Here is a 14462-nt window from a genome sequence, read left to right on the forward strand (position 1 = left end):
AAATTGGGGAAAGAATTTTGCTTACAAACCTGCCAATGGTCTGACTATTGCTACAGCAGCTTTCTATTTATCAGTGAACTGGAGAGTTCTCTCCAAAAACCAGAGCTCAGAAATTCATGTTTGAGATCAGAGCAATGAGAGGGAAGCCCTTGCCTTTATCTCACAAGTGGGGAAGGATTGTTAAAGAACAATCAATCAGTAGGAAGCACATTTGCAAGTATTTGCATCCTCTCCCTTGGGGGGCTTAAGAGGGGAGGAGGAACTCATTCAGAGAAACATTTCCTTCAGGAACTCTGTCTCCACCATGGCCTGGGTTCCTCTTCTGCTTCTCCTCCTCACTTACTGCATTGGTAATGGAGAGAAGTTTAGATCCAATTTCTACATTCATTTTCTCTCATAGTTATAAACTATTTTTCTCACCGCCCCACTCTCTCTAATCCCCTTCCCTTTTTTCTCACCTTGAGGGAAGGTAGGTCTCTTTGACAAGAGCCTGATTCTGCTTTGGTCTTTCCTCCAGGTGCCTTCGCCCAGTTTGTTCTGACTCAGCCGCCCTCCGTATCTGCATCCCCTGGAGAAACAGTGCAGATACCCTGTGCCAAGAGTAGTGGTGGTATCGGAGGGCAGTATGTATCCTGGTACCAACAGAAACCTGGAAGTGCTCCTAAACTGATGATATATCAGTTCAGCAAGAGACCCACAGGAATCCCTGACCGTTTCTCTGGCTCTACAGACACCTCTGCCAACTCTGCCACCTTAACCATCTCCAACGTTCAAACAGAGGATGAGGCTGATTATTACTGTTTGTCTTATGTTAGTGGCAGCGAGTACACAGTGATACAGCCACAGGGGGAAGTGAGGCATAAACCCCCTTGAAGCAATCGGCTGTGGGTTTCAGTTGGTTGACCAAAGGTTCGGGGCAATGCAGTATCTTTGGAAAATTAATAGAATCATAGAGTTGGAAGGACTACCAGGGTCATCTAGTCCAACCCCCTGCACAGTGCAGGAAATTCACAACAACTCCCCCCCACACCCCCAGTGCCCAGAAGATGGCCAAGATGCCCTCCCTCTCATGAACTGCCTAAGTTCATAGAACCAGCATTGCTGACAGATGGCCATCTAGCCTCTGCTTAAAAACCTCCAGGGAAGGAGAGCTTGCCACCTCTTGAGGAAGCCTGTTCCACTGAGGAACCAATGTAACTGTTAAACATTCTTCCTAATGTCTAGATGGAAACTCTTCTGATTTAATTTTAACTCGTTGGTTCTGGTCTGACCTTCTGGGGCAACAGAAAACAACTGGGCACCCTCCTCTATATGACAGCCCTTCAAGTACTTGAAGATGGTTCTCATATTCCTTCTCAGCCTTCTCCTCTTAAGGTTAAACATACCCAGCTCCTTCAACCTTTCCTCATAGGACTTGGTCTCCAGACCCCTCACCATCTTTGTTGCCCTCCTCTGGACACGTTCCTTTCATCATCTCTTATATAACAACAACAATCCTAAGTAAAGAATTAGTTTAACTTGGTGTTTTAACATTGCTGTTTAGCCATTTCTGTACCATTCCTGCAGAACTATTTGTAAACAAGAAACCATCCTTGTCTGAATGCATGGTAGTAGGACAAAACTGCTGTCAGCTAATCTGCAGAAGAAGCTTTGGCCGGCTGAAGTGTGGTAGATTCTCCCAAAGTATCCTGCAAAGTATAATTGGAAGAGAAGTAAAAAGCCTGAATTATCCCTACAAACAAAGGTCATTCATGCATGGGAGTTTTACCTGGGGTTCGTTGCTTGCTGGACCCACACTTTTCTGTTGCGAATCCAAAAATTGTTATGCACCAGCAGTCACCAAGCTGAAACCAAGAAGCTTTGGGTCCCTGCCCCTTGAAATGCTGCTTTGTAACTGGCTGTAATGCTTATTGTGGGAGAAACGTCCAGTTCTCCTCCCCCCCACCCGTGTAAACCCAAGTTCCCTGTTAAAAAATCATGTTTAGAAAATATGGAGCTCTGTTAAAGGAAGGGGGGGGGGAGAAAATCAAGCCTAATTTTGGTCATTTATGCATGGCTACTTGGACTCATGTTCACCCCATCTGACTCGATTGTTCCTTGGAGTTCTGCACGAGCTTTCTGTCCATTAGAAATGTCCTCGCAGCCATCCCTTGCAATGTCTGGGTCTTCCTATTCCTCTGTTAACCCGACTCTTCCCTCTCTCCTGAGCTCAGCCCGGCTGAAATCTCCGAGCAGAAGGCAAAGCACTAGCCACAGAATTTGGGTTTCTCTCACAGCCAATCACAAAGCAGCATGTAAAGAGGCGGGGATTCAAATGCTTTCTGCTTCCTGGAAGCTCTTCCTGAGCAAACGAAAGGCTTTTTAAAACTGAGGCTTGGATTTCTCCCCCCTTTTTTCAGATTGCTCCGGTTTTTGTTTTTTTTTGGTTCTTAAAATTGATTCATAGGGTCGCCATGAGTCAGAAGTGACCTGACGACACTTAACACACACACAAAAGGAGCAACACCAATCTGATATGGACCACCAGTGGCCAGTAGGTGTCACTTTTGTTGTACGTTTGTCCTTTTTGCTGACACAAAGGCAGGCAGAATTTACTATTTGGAAAAAAATGTATTCAGCATCACCACTTTGCATTCCGTTTGTTCGGAGGGCATGGGAGGTGGGGAAGAGTTCTACCTCTTTCTAGTGTTGGGGGTAGACATTGGAAATGGAAAGCGGGAGGGAGAATACAAACTGCCTTACTTCAGAACACCCCCTCCCCATTCAAACCAAGCCTGAATGCCTCTGAATTTAGGCTCAGCTCAGCGAAACAGTGAGACAGAGGCAGCAGATACAGGGCAACATGGAGTCTGGGAAGGTTCACTCAGCCTCCTGGCCACCATTCCAGATTCCCGCCCATGACGCTGTGCCATTCCAAATGGATACTGAATCATTTCCTGTTCGCTGGTGGTTTTGATAGATGTGCATTTGGGCATTAACTTTTTTTTTTTTGCAGCTTAAGTGATTGTTCATTAAAGGTAAAGGTCCCCTGTGCAAGCACCGGGTCATTCCTGACCCATGGGGTGATGTCACATCCCGACATTTACTAGGCAGACTATGTTTACAGGGTGGTTTGCCAGTGCCTTCCCCAGTCATCTTCCCTTTACCCCCAGCAAGCTGGGTACTCATTTCACCAACCTCGGAAGGATGGAAGGCGGAGTCAACCTTGAGCCGGCTACCTGAAACCAACTTCAGTTGGGATTGAACTCAGGTCGTGAGCAGAGCTTTTGACTGCAGTACTACAGCTTAACACTCTGCGCCACGGGGTTGAATGATTGTTCATTAATGCCCCTTTTTTTCTCCTTGATGGCAATTTTGTAAATTCACAAAGAAAGTTAATGCACCATTGCTTTGGGCTTCATAGGCTTCAAAGCCTGCCTTTGCTGGGAAAGGGGGGTATAAAATAAAACCAACCAACCAACCAAAATAAATAAATAAATAAAGTCATTAAAGCCCTCCCTCCTCACTAGAAGCAGAATTGATTAAGGATCAGTTCAGGAATACTGCAGACTCGGTGGATAAATGGAGAGTAACTAATTAAGCTGAGAATCAGAAGCAGCTTAGAGCAAAAGAGAGCAAAACAGATTTTATAGGTCAGTATCCATGGGGATCCTCCATATTACTTGGTAAGTTCATTTATTATATATACGTATTAATTTCATTTATACCCTTCCCATGGGAACCCAATGAGCTTACATTGTTCTTCCTTTTAACCTCAGAATAACCCTGTAGGGTAGGTTAGACTGAACATGCATGACTGGTCCAAGGTCACCCAGCAACTTTCCATGGCAGAGTGAAAATTTGAACTTGGGTCTGACATTCGAAATATTATACCACGCTGGTTCTCCTGTCAAGTTTGCACACACTTGACAGGTTAACAGTACAGTTACATTGTAATTTTAAAAAGATTTTTTACCACAAATTTGGTTGGAAAAGGGGGGGGAGCCAGAAAACACTGGAATTCAATGAATTGGCAATGCCCTTATCTGAAGTATCCATAAAAACTGAGTGATAAATGTCTTTTTGAGTCTAAACTGCTAGTTTGGAATCAACTAAAAAGTGCGTCTTACAAGAGCTCTTGGAAGGGAGTGGCACAGTGAGGGGAAACTCCCGAGAAAGCCCTGTTTTAAATAGCTAACCATCCTTCAGTGCCAATGGGATCTCCTTCTCAAAGTAGGTGGGAAACCAGATATTATATCTTTTTCAGCTGGAGGACAAAGACCACCTCTATTGGCGTCCAGATTTGGGAAGTGCTATAACTTAGTCATTGGGAATATAGTGCCGAAGGTCCCAGGTCCCATTTGTACTTATTTATTGATGTCACTGATAACCCACTTATCAGCTCACACCATTCTTCTCTCCTACATTTTACCCTCACAATAACTGTGTGAAGTGGGTTAGACTGAAAGTGAATTATTGGCTGCCTGGCTGAGGGGGTTACCTCCAAGAAGGCCCTGTTCCTTGAAGCCACCTGTTTCCTTTCAAATGGAAATGGGACACAAAGAGGGGTCCTTCAGAAAATTTTAACATGTAGCGTAAACATGAGAAAACAAAGTCTATTTCTTATTCAGTTGGGATCATTGAAGTAAAGATATATGCTTTTGACAATGTGGATTTGGGGACCTATCGTAGGTAGGGTGCCAACCTCCAGGTACTAGCAGGAAATCTCCTGCAATTACAACTGATCTCCAGCCTATAGAGATCAGTTCACCTGGAGGAAATGGCCGCTTTGGCAACTGGATTCTATGGCATTGAAGTCCCTCCCCAAACCCCACCCTCCTCAGGCTCCACCCCAAACACCTCCCGCCAGTGGCAAAGAGGGACCTGGCAACCCTAAGCGTAGGCCATTGATAAAGAACATGGAGGAGGAGCTCCCAGGTACAGTTCCAGGAAAATCTCCCCATAAAGGATCTTGAGTTGCAGGTATGGGAAATAATTCTGCTTAAGACCCTGGGTGGGCACAGTTGGTGGAGTCGATGATCTGACTCCAGATAAAGCAGTTTGTATTTATTGACTAATTGAAGAGTTCTCTCCAAAAAAAGGTGAGCTCAAAGAATTCATGTTCGAGATCGAACTATTGAGAGGGAAGCTCTTGCTTTTATCTCAGCAGCTTGGGAAGATTGGTAAACAACACCCAATGAATTTGAAGCATATTTGCATGTATTTGCATATTCTCCCTTTGAGGGGCTTAAGAGTATAGAGGAGGAGGAACGCCTTCAGAGAAACGTTGACCTCAGGAAGCCAACTTTCTTCTCATCATGGCCTGGGTTCCCCGTCTCCTCCTCCTTGTCACTTATTGCACTGGTAGGAGAGAACATTTTGAATCCAACTTCTATCCCCCTTTTCCCTCCTAGTGATAAACTGTTTGTTTGACAATGCTTTTCTCTTAAACCTCCTTCACTTTTCTCCCACCTTGTGAGAATTCAGGTCTCATGACAAGAGCCTGATTCTGTTTTTGGGCTTTCTTCCAGGTGCCTTCGCTCAGTTTGTACTGACTCAGCCGCCTTCCACGTCTGCGTCCCCTGGAGAAACAGTGAAGATCCCCTGTGTCAGGAGCAGTGGTAGCATTACAGGCAACTACGTATCCTGGTACCAACAGAAACCTGGCAGTGCCCCCAAACTGATGATATATGAGTTCAGCAAGAGACCCACAGGAATCCCGGACCGTTTTTCTGGCTCTACGGACGCCTCTGCCAACTCTGCCACCTTAACCATCTCCAATGTCCAAGCAGAGGATGAGGCCGATTATTACTGTTTGTCTTATGTTGGTGGCAGCACGTACACAGTGGTACAACCACAGAGGGAAGTGAGACAAAAACCTCCTTATAGCAATTGGCTGTGGGTCGCGGTTGGTTGCACTGATTCTTCTGTAGTTGTGATTTTCTTCTGTAGACTACTTCAGCTACTTAATAAAATCTATTTTCCTTCACCGTTTGTGTGTTTGTTGCCTCTGTATCCCCTAGAGGAAAAGGACCACTGCTCCTTGGCAATACAGCCTAACAGACAGAAAGCAGAGCATGGAGGACGTAATTGCGGTGGGCGAGAGAATTAAGGAAGGGTCGGCCCTTTAACTACTTGGTGGGCTGCTTGTGGGCAGGAACAAGAGAAGGTGAGCAGTATTGGCCTTAGCAGCCAGCAGTAATGTGGACAGAATGGAGCATGTACAGAGGAGAGCAACAAGGATGATCAGGGGCTGCCCTGGAGACCAAGACCAGCAAGGGAAGGCTGAGGGACTTGGGAATGTTTAGTCTGGAGAAGAGGAGGTTGAGTGGGGACATGATTGCTCTCATTAAGTATTTGAAGGGTTGTCACTTAAAGGAGGAGGAGGGTTGGTTTTTATATGCTGACTTTCTCTACCACTTAAGGAAGAATCAAACCAGCTTACAGTCACCTTCCCCTCCCCACAACAGACACCCTGTGAGGCAGATGGGGCTGAGAGAGCTCTAAGAGAACTGTGACTAGCTGGGGTCACCCAGCTGGCCTCACATGGAGGAGTTGGGAAACCAACCCTGTTCACCAGATTAGAGTCCACCGCTCCAAACCACTGCTCTTAACCACTACACCACACAATAATATTCCTGTTCAAAATAATGGGTTTAAGTGATGGGCAGTGCTCTCAAATAAAGACACGAGACAACAGCATGGACTTAACCAGTTTCATTTAAAGAGCTGATTTATGTCATGATTTATTAAAATAAGCAAACATATTTAAAGGGCTGGCTGCTCTGGGCAGCCTACCAGTGGCTGCCTTTGTAGATCCACCCTGGCTCCAAACGTGGTGTATGGATGTCCACTGGCCTCAGTTATTCTCACCTGCACAGGGAAAGTGCTAAAAGGTGCCAAGCCTCCCCCTCCCCCGCTATACTGTAAGGCCTTCACCGGTTTCAGAAAGATGTTGCTCTGCACCAAGGACGCTCCTTCCTCAACCCACCCTACTGTAAGACTTGCATCTTCTCCTGGGAGATTTTAAAAGCACACATTCATACAGTTACACTTCTCCACTGGTATATACTGTGCTAGTGATGTAACCATAGTGATAGGGATGCCAGCCTCCAGGTGGGACCTGGAGATCCCCCTGGAATTACAGCTGATCTCCAGACTACAGAGATCAGTTCCCCTGGAGGAAATGGATGCCTTCGAGGGTGGACTCTATGGCATCGTATCTCACTGAGGTCCCTGTCCTCCCCAGGCTCCATCCCCAAATCTCCAGGAGTTTCCCAACCTGGATCTGGCAACCCTATCCCCCAATGGTGGCCACGGGGACCTGACAACCCTACACAGTGGCAGTCTTTAACACAAACAGTTTGGAGAGTTTAACTATAGAAATGTGTTTAATTCACAGTGGGTAACCGTGTTAGTCTGTCTGCAGTAGTAGAAAAGAACAAGAGTCCAGTAGCACCTTAAAGACTAACAGAAATATTTTCTGGCAGGGTATGAGCTTTCGTGAGCCACAGCTCACTTCTTCAGATACAGCTAGAATGTGAATCCATCTGTCTTTAAGTAGAGGAGAGTGAATTCAGAAATGTGAAATGTGTGTGTATAGAAATGTGTGTGTGTGGAGGTGGTTGTAATTGTAGAATTACTGCAAGAAAATATGTATGCATCCTGCAACTACTCTCCTCCCTGTTCTGAGATTTAACCATTTAAGTTTCAGGAGGGAAGGTTAAAATGTCAAAGATGGCAACTTGAATTTTTTTTTAAAAGTTATCCAAACTCTCCCTCTGCCCTGAGGGCAATACTGAAAAAAGTGATTTCCCAAGGACATTGACTGGAAAAATGTGATTGGTAAAAAAGGGACGCAATTGCTCCTAAAACTGTCGGATTATAGTGGAGCTAAGCTCTGGTGGCCTTGGTCAAAACGAAGCCTTGTGCAACAGTGTTTTCAGAACTGGGGCTCCTAGCTGAAAAATATTGCAAAGGTGTAAAGTAAGGGCAAGGGCAGTGGCTTCAGTTTCTTACTGCACATGTGTCAGAGAAGCTCCACAAACCTCTTAACTTTGGCAGCCACCGAGGGTAGTTTGCAGCGCGTCTTGCGGTTTGCAGGAGAAGGGGAGGGAAGAAGGCTGAAGCAGAGCAGGATGGTGAGTAAGGGAGAGGGAAAAGGGTCGGGGTTAGGCGGAGGGGGATGGTTTAAAGGCCCAATTTTTCTTTTCGTTGGGGTGGAAGGGGTTGCTCTGCCACAACTAACCATGTGGCTTAATTTGCAATCAATCTTCTCAGGGCTTTGCCTGGGAATCGGTTTCCAGCGCTTGGCTGTCAAAACACGGGTAGTTCTAACAAGGGGTGCCTCTGGGTATATGCAGAGTGTCTCCTACATTGAGAAAATGTACGTTGACTCCTTGTGCACCTGAGCCTAAGGGGGACGGTTTACTTCTCAAAAGGAAAGTTGGTGGTGTGTGTTTGGGGGAGATATCCTGCCTGGGAAATATATATATATTTTGCTCTGGCCGTCCACTGTCTCCTATAGGCTAAGAATGTGATTACTTGTTCATATGTTTTAGGGCTGTCACTCCAAAGAGGCTCTGGGGCCATGCCCTGTTGCACAAAATCCTGACTGAAGGGCAAGGATTGTAGGTCAGAATGTGGTTTCCAAGCATGTCTGAGCCCCAGTACCTTTTCCTTGAAAACTAACTGAAAGGCAATTGCTGCTACAAAGCCCTCTCTTTAACCCACCCCCGCCTGCCCGCCCTGGAAATGTGGGGCAAGTTTTTCTTAACTTCCTGTAAAAGTCTATGCACAAAAGGCACTGTCCAAGAACGGTATGCTGAAGGGGGAGGCTGTTGTAATAAGAGAGCAAGGGGGAGCGTGTATAAATAGACAACTCTTAAAATACTTACTAGCTAGAGTAGGCTGCACTATTTATTTATTTATTTTATTAAACTTTTATCCCGCCCTCCCCGGCAAAGCCAGGCTCAGGGCGGCTCACACATTCTTATATCATTCATCACAAACACAATAAAACTGCATTAAAGTCCTACTAAAGCAATGCTTATAAATAAACCAGCCCTGTAAAAGCCAGAGATAATATCAAAAATGTATCAAATGGCTCACATATCATGGCCCCAATATATTAAGTAATTAGGTTATTTCTTTGGCTGTAGATGTTCCAGGTTCTAATCCTTCTCGGTCATGGAATGTGCTGTGGGGTTGCTTGCGTTTCCTAGTTTCTCAGCCTCTTCTACCTTACAGTGCTGGTGTGTGGACCCAATGAAAGAATTCCTTGATGTATAGTGATGTATAGTGGCTGGAATGTTGGGCTTTGATTGAGAAAGATACGTATTTCAATCACCGCTTGGCCGTAGGGCTCATTAGGTGACCTTTGGCTAGCCACTCTCTGTCAACCTAACCTACCTCACAAGGTTGTTGTGAGGATAAAATGGGGCGGGGGAACCCAACTATGCTTCCCCTGGCTTTTGGGAAGACTGGGAGACACAATAAAATGCACAATATAAAGTTATCCTGTTCGTTTACCAGCCCTGTTGCTGCAGTTAACATTGTCTGGTAAATAGGGTTGCCAGTCTCCAGGTGGTAGCTGGAGATCTCCTGCTAGTACAACTGATCTCCAGGTGGTAGAGATCAGTTCCTCAGCAGAAAATGGCCTGCTTTGGCCATTTGACTCTATGGCATTGAAGTCCCTCCCCTCTCCAAACCCTGCCCTCCTCAGGCAAAAATCTCCCAGTAATTCCCCAAAATCTCCCAGTAATTCCCAACCTGGAGCTGGCAGCCCTACTGGTAAAGGGATCCTCTCAACCTTGGCTAACCTACATATTTCTTCTTTTGTTTGCCTGTACTGTTTGTGGGGAAGTTACTAACTGGCCAGGGAAGAATATGGGGGTGGGGATGAAAGTGCTTCTAATATTATACAGCTGTCGAAAAGTTTGCAAATGATAAGATGGAAACTCCCAGCACACAAGAACCCTGCCCCCCCACACACACATAGTTAAGATCAGTTGCATTCCTTTCATCCTCATGTGATTGGCTCCACTGACCACGTCTGTTCTTGCAAGTACATTAATCTTTAAACTGGAGCTATAAAAGAGAAGCGTTAGAACAATGACCTGAATCCCGCTAATGGTTTGTTCTGCAGCAGAACAAAGAGACACTTGCTTATTTTACAAAGTACAAGGCTGGGTCAGTAATCCTGGGCAACAGGAGATGAATCAGTGTTCCTTATTTTCATAATGAGGTCAGAGTATTTGAAGGGTGTCCTACCTTGCAGTAAAGGTAGTCCCCTATGCAAGCACTGGGTCACATCCTGATGTTTACTAGGCATACTATGGTGGTTTGCCATTGCCTTCCCCGGTCATCTACACTTTACCCCCAGCAAGCTGGGCACTCATTTTACTGACCCCAGAAGGCTGAGTCAAGCTTGAGCCGGCTACCTGAACCCGACTTCCATTGACATCTAACTCAGGTTGTGAGCAGAGCTTGGACTGTAGTACCACAGCTCACCACTCTGCACTCCTCTACCTTGCAAGCAACCAACAATAACTCAGTGTCAGTTTTGTGTGAGAGTGTCTAGCTCAGGCTAGTCTGATCTTGTCGGATCTCAGAAACTAAGCAGGGTCGGCCCTGGTTAGTATTTGGATGGGAGACCACCAAAGAAGTCCAGGGTCGTGAAACAGAGGCAGGCAATGGCAAACCGTCTCTAGACTTCTCTTGCCTTGAAAACCCTATGGGGTTACATCACTTGAAGGCAAAAATAAAAAGCTTGTTTTTAAAAAGACAAATTTCTCCCCAGCTGTGGCTTTTTAACTTTGTAGGTCAGCAGCCAGTTACAAAGATAACTTCAGTTTAGAAATGGAGGGTTTTAAAAAAAATCAGTGGTGGCTTGTGCTCCCCGTGAGATGTTGCTCTGAAGTCCACTCAGCTTTCCTAAGCCACAATTCTTCCTGGTTCAGGATTTTTCTAGATCACTATTGCTACTCATAAGTAATTCTGGTTGCTTAAAGGGTCTAAATCGTACATCGTGGAAGCTATTTATCTCAGGAAGATATTTAGTGTAAATAGAGGAAACTTCTGATCCAACAAATATTTGTTTTTATTCAACGTAACAATTAATAGATTATAAAATAAAAATCGACAGTCAGGCTTGGCCAAATGGGTTCTAAGAATTTACTTCTCTCTACATCTCCAAGTGGAGCATTGAAGAAATGAAGCTGCAACCAAAACTGCTAATGACCGCTTATGGGATAACTGTTTTACATTGAGCAAGCAAGAGAAGATGTAGTGATTTTTTGTGTGTGAAACATTCTTCAAAAAGCTTTGGGATGGGACGGTGCATTGGGAAATCAGTGGAAATAAGTATCAGGTAGAGACTGGCTCTCAACAAATTGGGACCATCTGACTTTTAGTATATATTCTTTCCCTCCCTTCTGTTCTGGGACTGTGTTAAGTTGGTGCTTGTGCTAGGAGACCTTCACATCCCGCATCGATGCACCAGCCTCCCCGCCAAGTTCAAGAAGCTCCTGGTCCCAGGGAAGATCCAGCACATCCTCTGCACGGGAAATCTCTGTACCAAAGACAGTTATGATTACCTGAAGACGCTGGCGGGGGATGTTCATGTTGTCAGAGGGGACTTTGATGAGGTAGGGACACTTCTCTATATACCTGTGGCAATTGGCATGGTGGAATGGTGGACTTTACTGAATGCTCCTTAGCAGAGAATCCATAGCTCAGTGGGGGGTGAAACAGCAGAGTATTTGCATGCAGAAGGTATTGGGTTCAATCATTGACATCATTTAAGTCAACGATTCTTGGGTAGCAGATCTAGAAAAGATCTTGGGCTTGAAACCTTGGGGAGTCACTGACAGTCAGAATAGACCGCTGTGGACAAATAGTTTGACTTGGTTTCATTTGTTGATATGTGCTGTAAAGGAGAAGTGAGCTGTAACCGTTGTTGGTTGATTCATGCATGAAGGTTCATCACTTGAGGAGCAGAACTTGAAGCGGTGACTCGAGCTTAAGAAGAGAGTTTATGGATCAGAGCAAAGTCCCGTCTAGTCCAATGTCCTGTTTCCCACATCAGCCAACCATATGCCTCTAAAAGATTTACAAGCAGCACGGAGATACTAAAGCCAATCCTAGCTATTGCCCCCAGCAATTGACATACAGAGGTACAATGCTGATGAACACAGCCTTTGACAGATGTCTTCTCCATTAATTTATCTACTCCCCCCCCTTGAAGGTCTCTAGGCTCTTGGCCAATGCAATATCCTGTGGCAAAAAGTTCTACAAGTTAATTTTGTATGATCTGTGAATCAGATCTCCTATTTATCTCCTAAAAGTAAAGCACCTGGTCATTCCTGACCCATGGGGTGAAGTCACATCCTGACATTTACTAGGCAGACTTTGTTAATGGGGTGGTTTGCCATTTCCTTCCCCAGTCGTCTACACTTTCCACCAGCAAGCTGTGTACTCATTTTCCCAACCTCGTTAGGATGGAAGTCTGAGTCAACCTTGAGCTGGCTACCTGAAACTGACTTCTGTCGGGATCAAACTCAGATCTTGAGCAGAGCTTTGACTACAGACTGTCAGTATGGAAAGGCTATTGCAAACCTGCCCAGTTCCCTACGGGACCATGTGGGAAAGCTGGTCTACTGGAAAGCTGCACATCTCTCCTATTTAACTCTTATAGGCACAGGAGCCCTCTTGAGGTCTGAACTTGACTACCCAAAAAAGATGTTTTTCAAAATGCAGCAATTAGAAGTGGTTGAATTGATGCTGGTAGCAGTTGAGATGTGCCTAATACTGATGATCAAATATACTTTTCCCCCCTTCCTAGGGCCTGAGTTACCCAGAGCAAAAAATTGTGACTGTTGGGCATTTTAGAATTGGTCTGATCCACGGCCATCAAGTTATCCCTTGGGGTGATCCGGCCAGTTTGGCAATTTTGCAGAGGCAGCTGAATGTGGACATCCTCATTTCAGGGCACACACACAGATTTGAGGCTCTTGAGCATGAAAACAAGTTCTTTATCAACCCTGGGTCAGCCACAGGAGCCTACAATGCCCTGGACAGGTGAGGCTAATATCCTTGGAAGTAAAAAATTTAGAACATTTTCTCTTTTGGCTTTGAGGAGGGGGGAGGGCATAGACCTCATTGTTACAGCAAGAGATGTGATAGTTCTCCTGTAGTCTTCCATGATGTTGTCTTCACGTGTGATGTTCCCAAGATGATCTGCAAATCTTCATCTCAAATCAACTGTATTTAATACAGCCCAAGACCAATAAAAAGCAAATCTTCATCTTTACTTGACCCCTCTAAAACTCATACTCCCAAACAGAAGATGTAGTGCAAATTCTGAATATTTATTATCTTGAGTGTAATTTTTGCTGAAACTCTGCTGGATGTTTATCCAAATGCAGAATTTAAGCACTCTTCTGCTGAGTTCTTTATTCCTTAGCCTCTGCTGAGGATGTGTTTGAGAGCCCAAAATAATAAGGCTAATGGCTTACAGATGAGCTGAGATTGCCAATTTGAGTGCTGGTTTAATAACTGCTATTCATTCTAAAACTTTACAGAAACATCATTCCTTCATTTGTTCTGATGGACATCCAGGCCTCCACAGTTGTAACTTATGTGTACCAACTTATCAGGGATGAAGTGAAGGTGGAAAGGATTGAATACAGGAAGTCTTAATGTGTGCCTCCCGTTGGAAGCTCCTTGTGATTTTGATGTCTCTGTGGATTTGGCTCTGTACTCGCATGCATTGCTGCGCAGAAATACATACCAGGATCGTAGGGTACAGATTCCTCCTTGGGGTCTTATTATAAACTTCATCACTTCTGAAATCTTGCAATCAAAAAAAGTGCTGTAAACATTATCTAACCCAAGTCTGTAAATATCAAAATCTCATGTAATAAAACTACTGCTGTGAAGAATATGGGACTCATTGATCGCAATGCGCAAAACTGTTCTAAATCCTGATTAAAATAAAGCTTCGCTTCCCCTGAAATACATGATTGTGGGAGTGCATGTACTCCCCCCCGCCCCCCCAAAAAGCTGTCAGGCAGAGGTTGACAAGTAGCATGCAGACTAATATCTGAGGGTCCCCCCCCCATATGATCATCTACTGCTCATGTCCTGGAAATCTTTAGCTGCAGTTAAATCTTTAGCTGCAGGTACAGTTGCCTCCTTTACTGTTGCCCCACATACTTGTGCATTTAACAGGCAGGGCCATAGCTTAAGGGTAAGGGAATGGGTTTGTGCAAGTAGAAGCTCCCAGATTCAATCCCTATTTCTCCTAGTTCTGGTTTTCAGAGGCTTCTTGCCTCTGGATGTAGAAGAAGGCTTTCAGGATGAGGTGGAAGGGAGGAGGAGAAGTTTCATTGTATTGTTCTGCTTTACCTACATTTGGCATCCCCCCCCCCCCAATCCAGCTCCCTTTCCCCCTAGGCCAGTAGGGTTCCAACCAAAGATGT

At 45.1% G+C, this 14462-nt stretch overlaps 1 protein-coding gene and 1 gene segment (V, D, J or C); both read left to right on the forward strand.

The window, feature by feature from the left end:
• Positions 1 to 304: 304 nt before the first annotated feature.
• LOC130485914 (immunoglobulin lambda variable 6-57-like) lies at positions 305 to 9491 on the forward strand. The segment is given in 3 exon segments: positions 305 to 350; positions 5511 to 5827; positions 9399 to 9491. Coding segments are annotated over 3 exon segments (456 nt in total).
• A 619-nt stretch (positions 9492 to 10110) lies between these two features.
• Positions 10111 to 13680, forward strand: LOC130485915 (vacuolar protein sorting-associated protein 29-like). The gene is made up of 4 exons (XM_056859063.1): positions 10111 to 10170; positions 11436 to 11627; positions 12824 to 13059; positions 13563 to 13680. The coding sequence occupies exons 1-4, from the start codon at positions 10111 to 10113 to the stop codon at positions 13678 to 13680; spliced, it is 606 nt and encodes a 201-aa protein (XP_056715041.1).
• Positions 13681 to 14462: the final 782 nt, after the last annotated feature.

This window comes from Euleptes europaea, chromosome 13 (genome assembly GCF_029931775.1).
Source record: "Euleptes europaea isolate rEulEur1 chromosome 13, rEulEur1.hap1, whole genome shotgun sequence".
NCBI lineage: Eukaryota > Metazoa > Chordata > Lepidosauria > Squamata > Sphaerodactylidae > Euleptes > Euleptes europaea.

Coding starts and splice junctions, on each gene's coding strand:
- LOC130485915 (XM_056859063.1), top strand. CDS start 10,111: ATGGTTTGTTCTGCAGCAGAACAAAGAGACACTTGCTTATTTTACAAA. Junction 10,171..11,435: donor TTTACAAAGTACAAGGCTGG/GTCAGTAATCCT, acceptor GACTGTGTTAAG/TTGGTGCTTGTGCTAGGAGA. Junction 11,628..12,823: donor TCAGAGGGGACTTTGATGAG/GTAGGGACACTT, acceptor CCCCCTTCCTAG/GGCCTGAGTTACCCAGAGCA.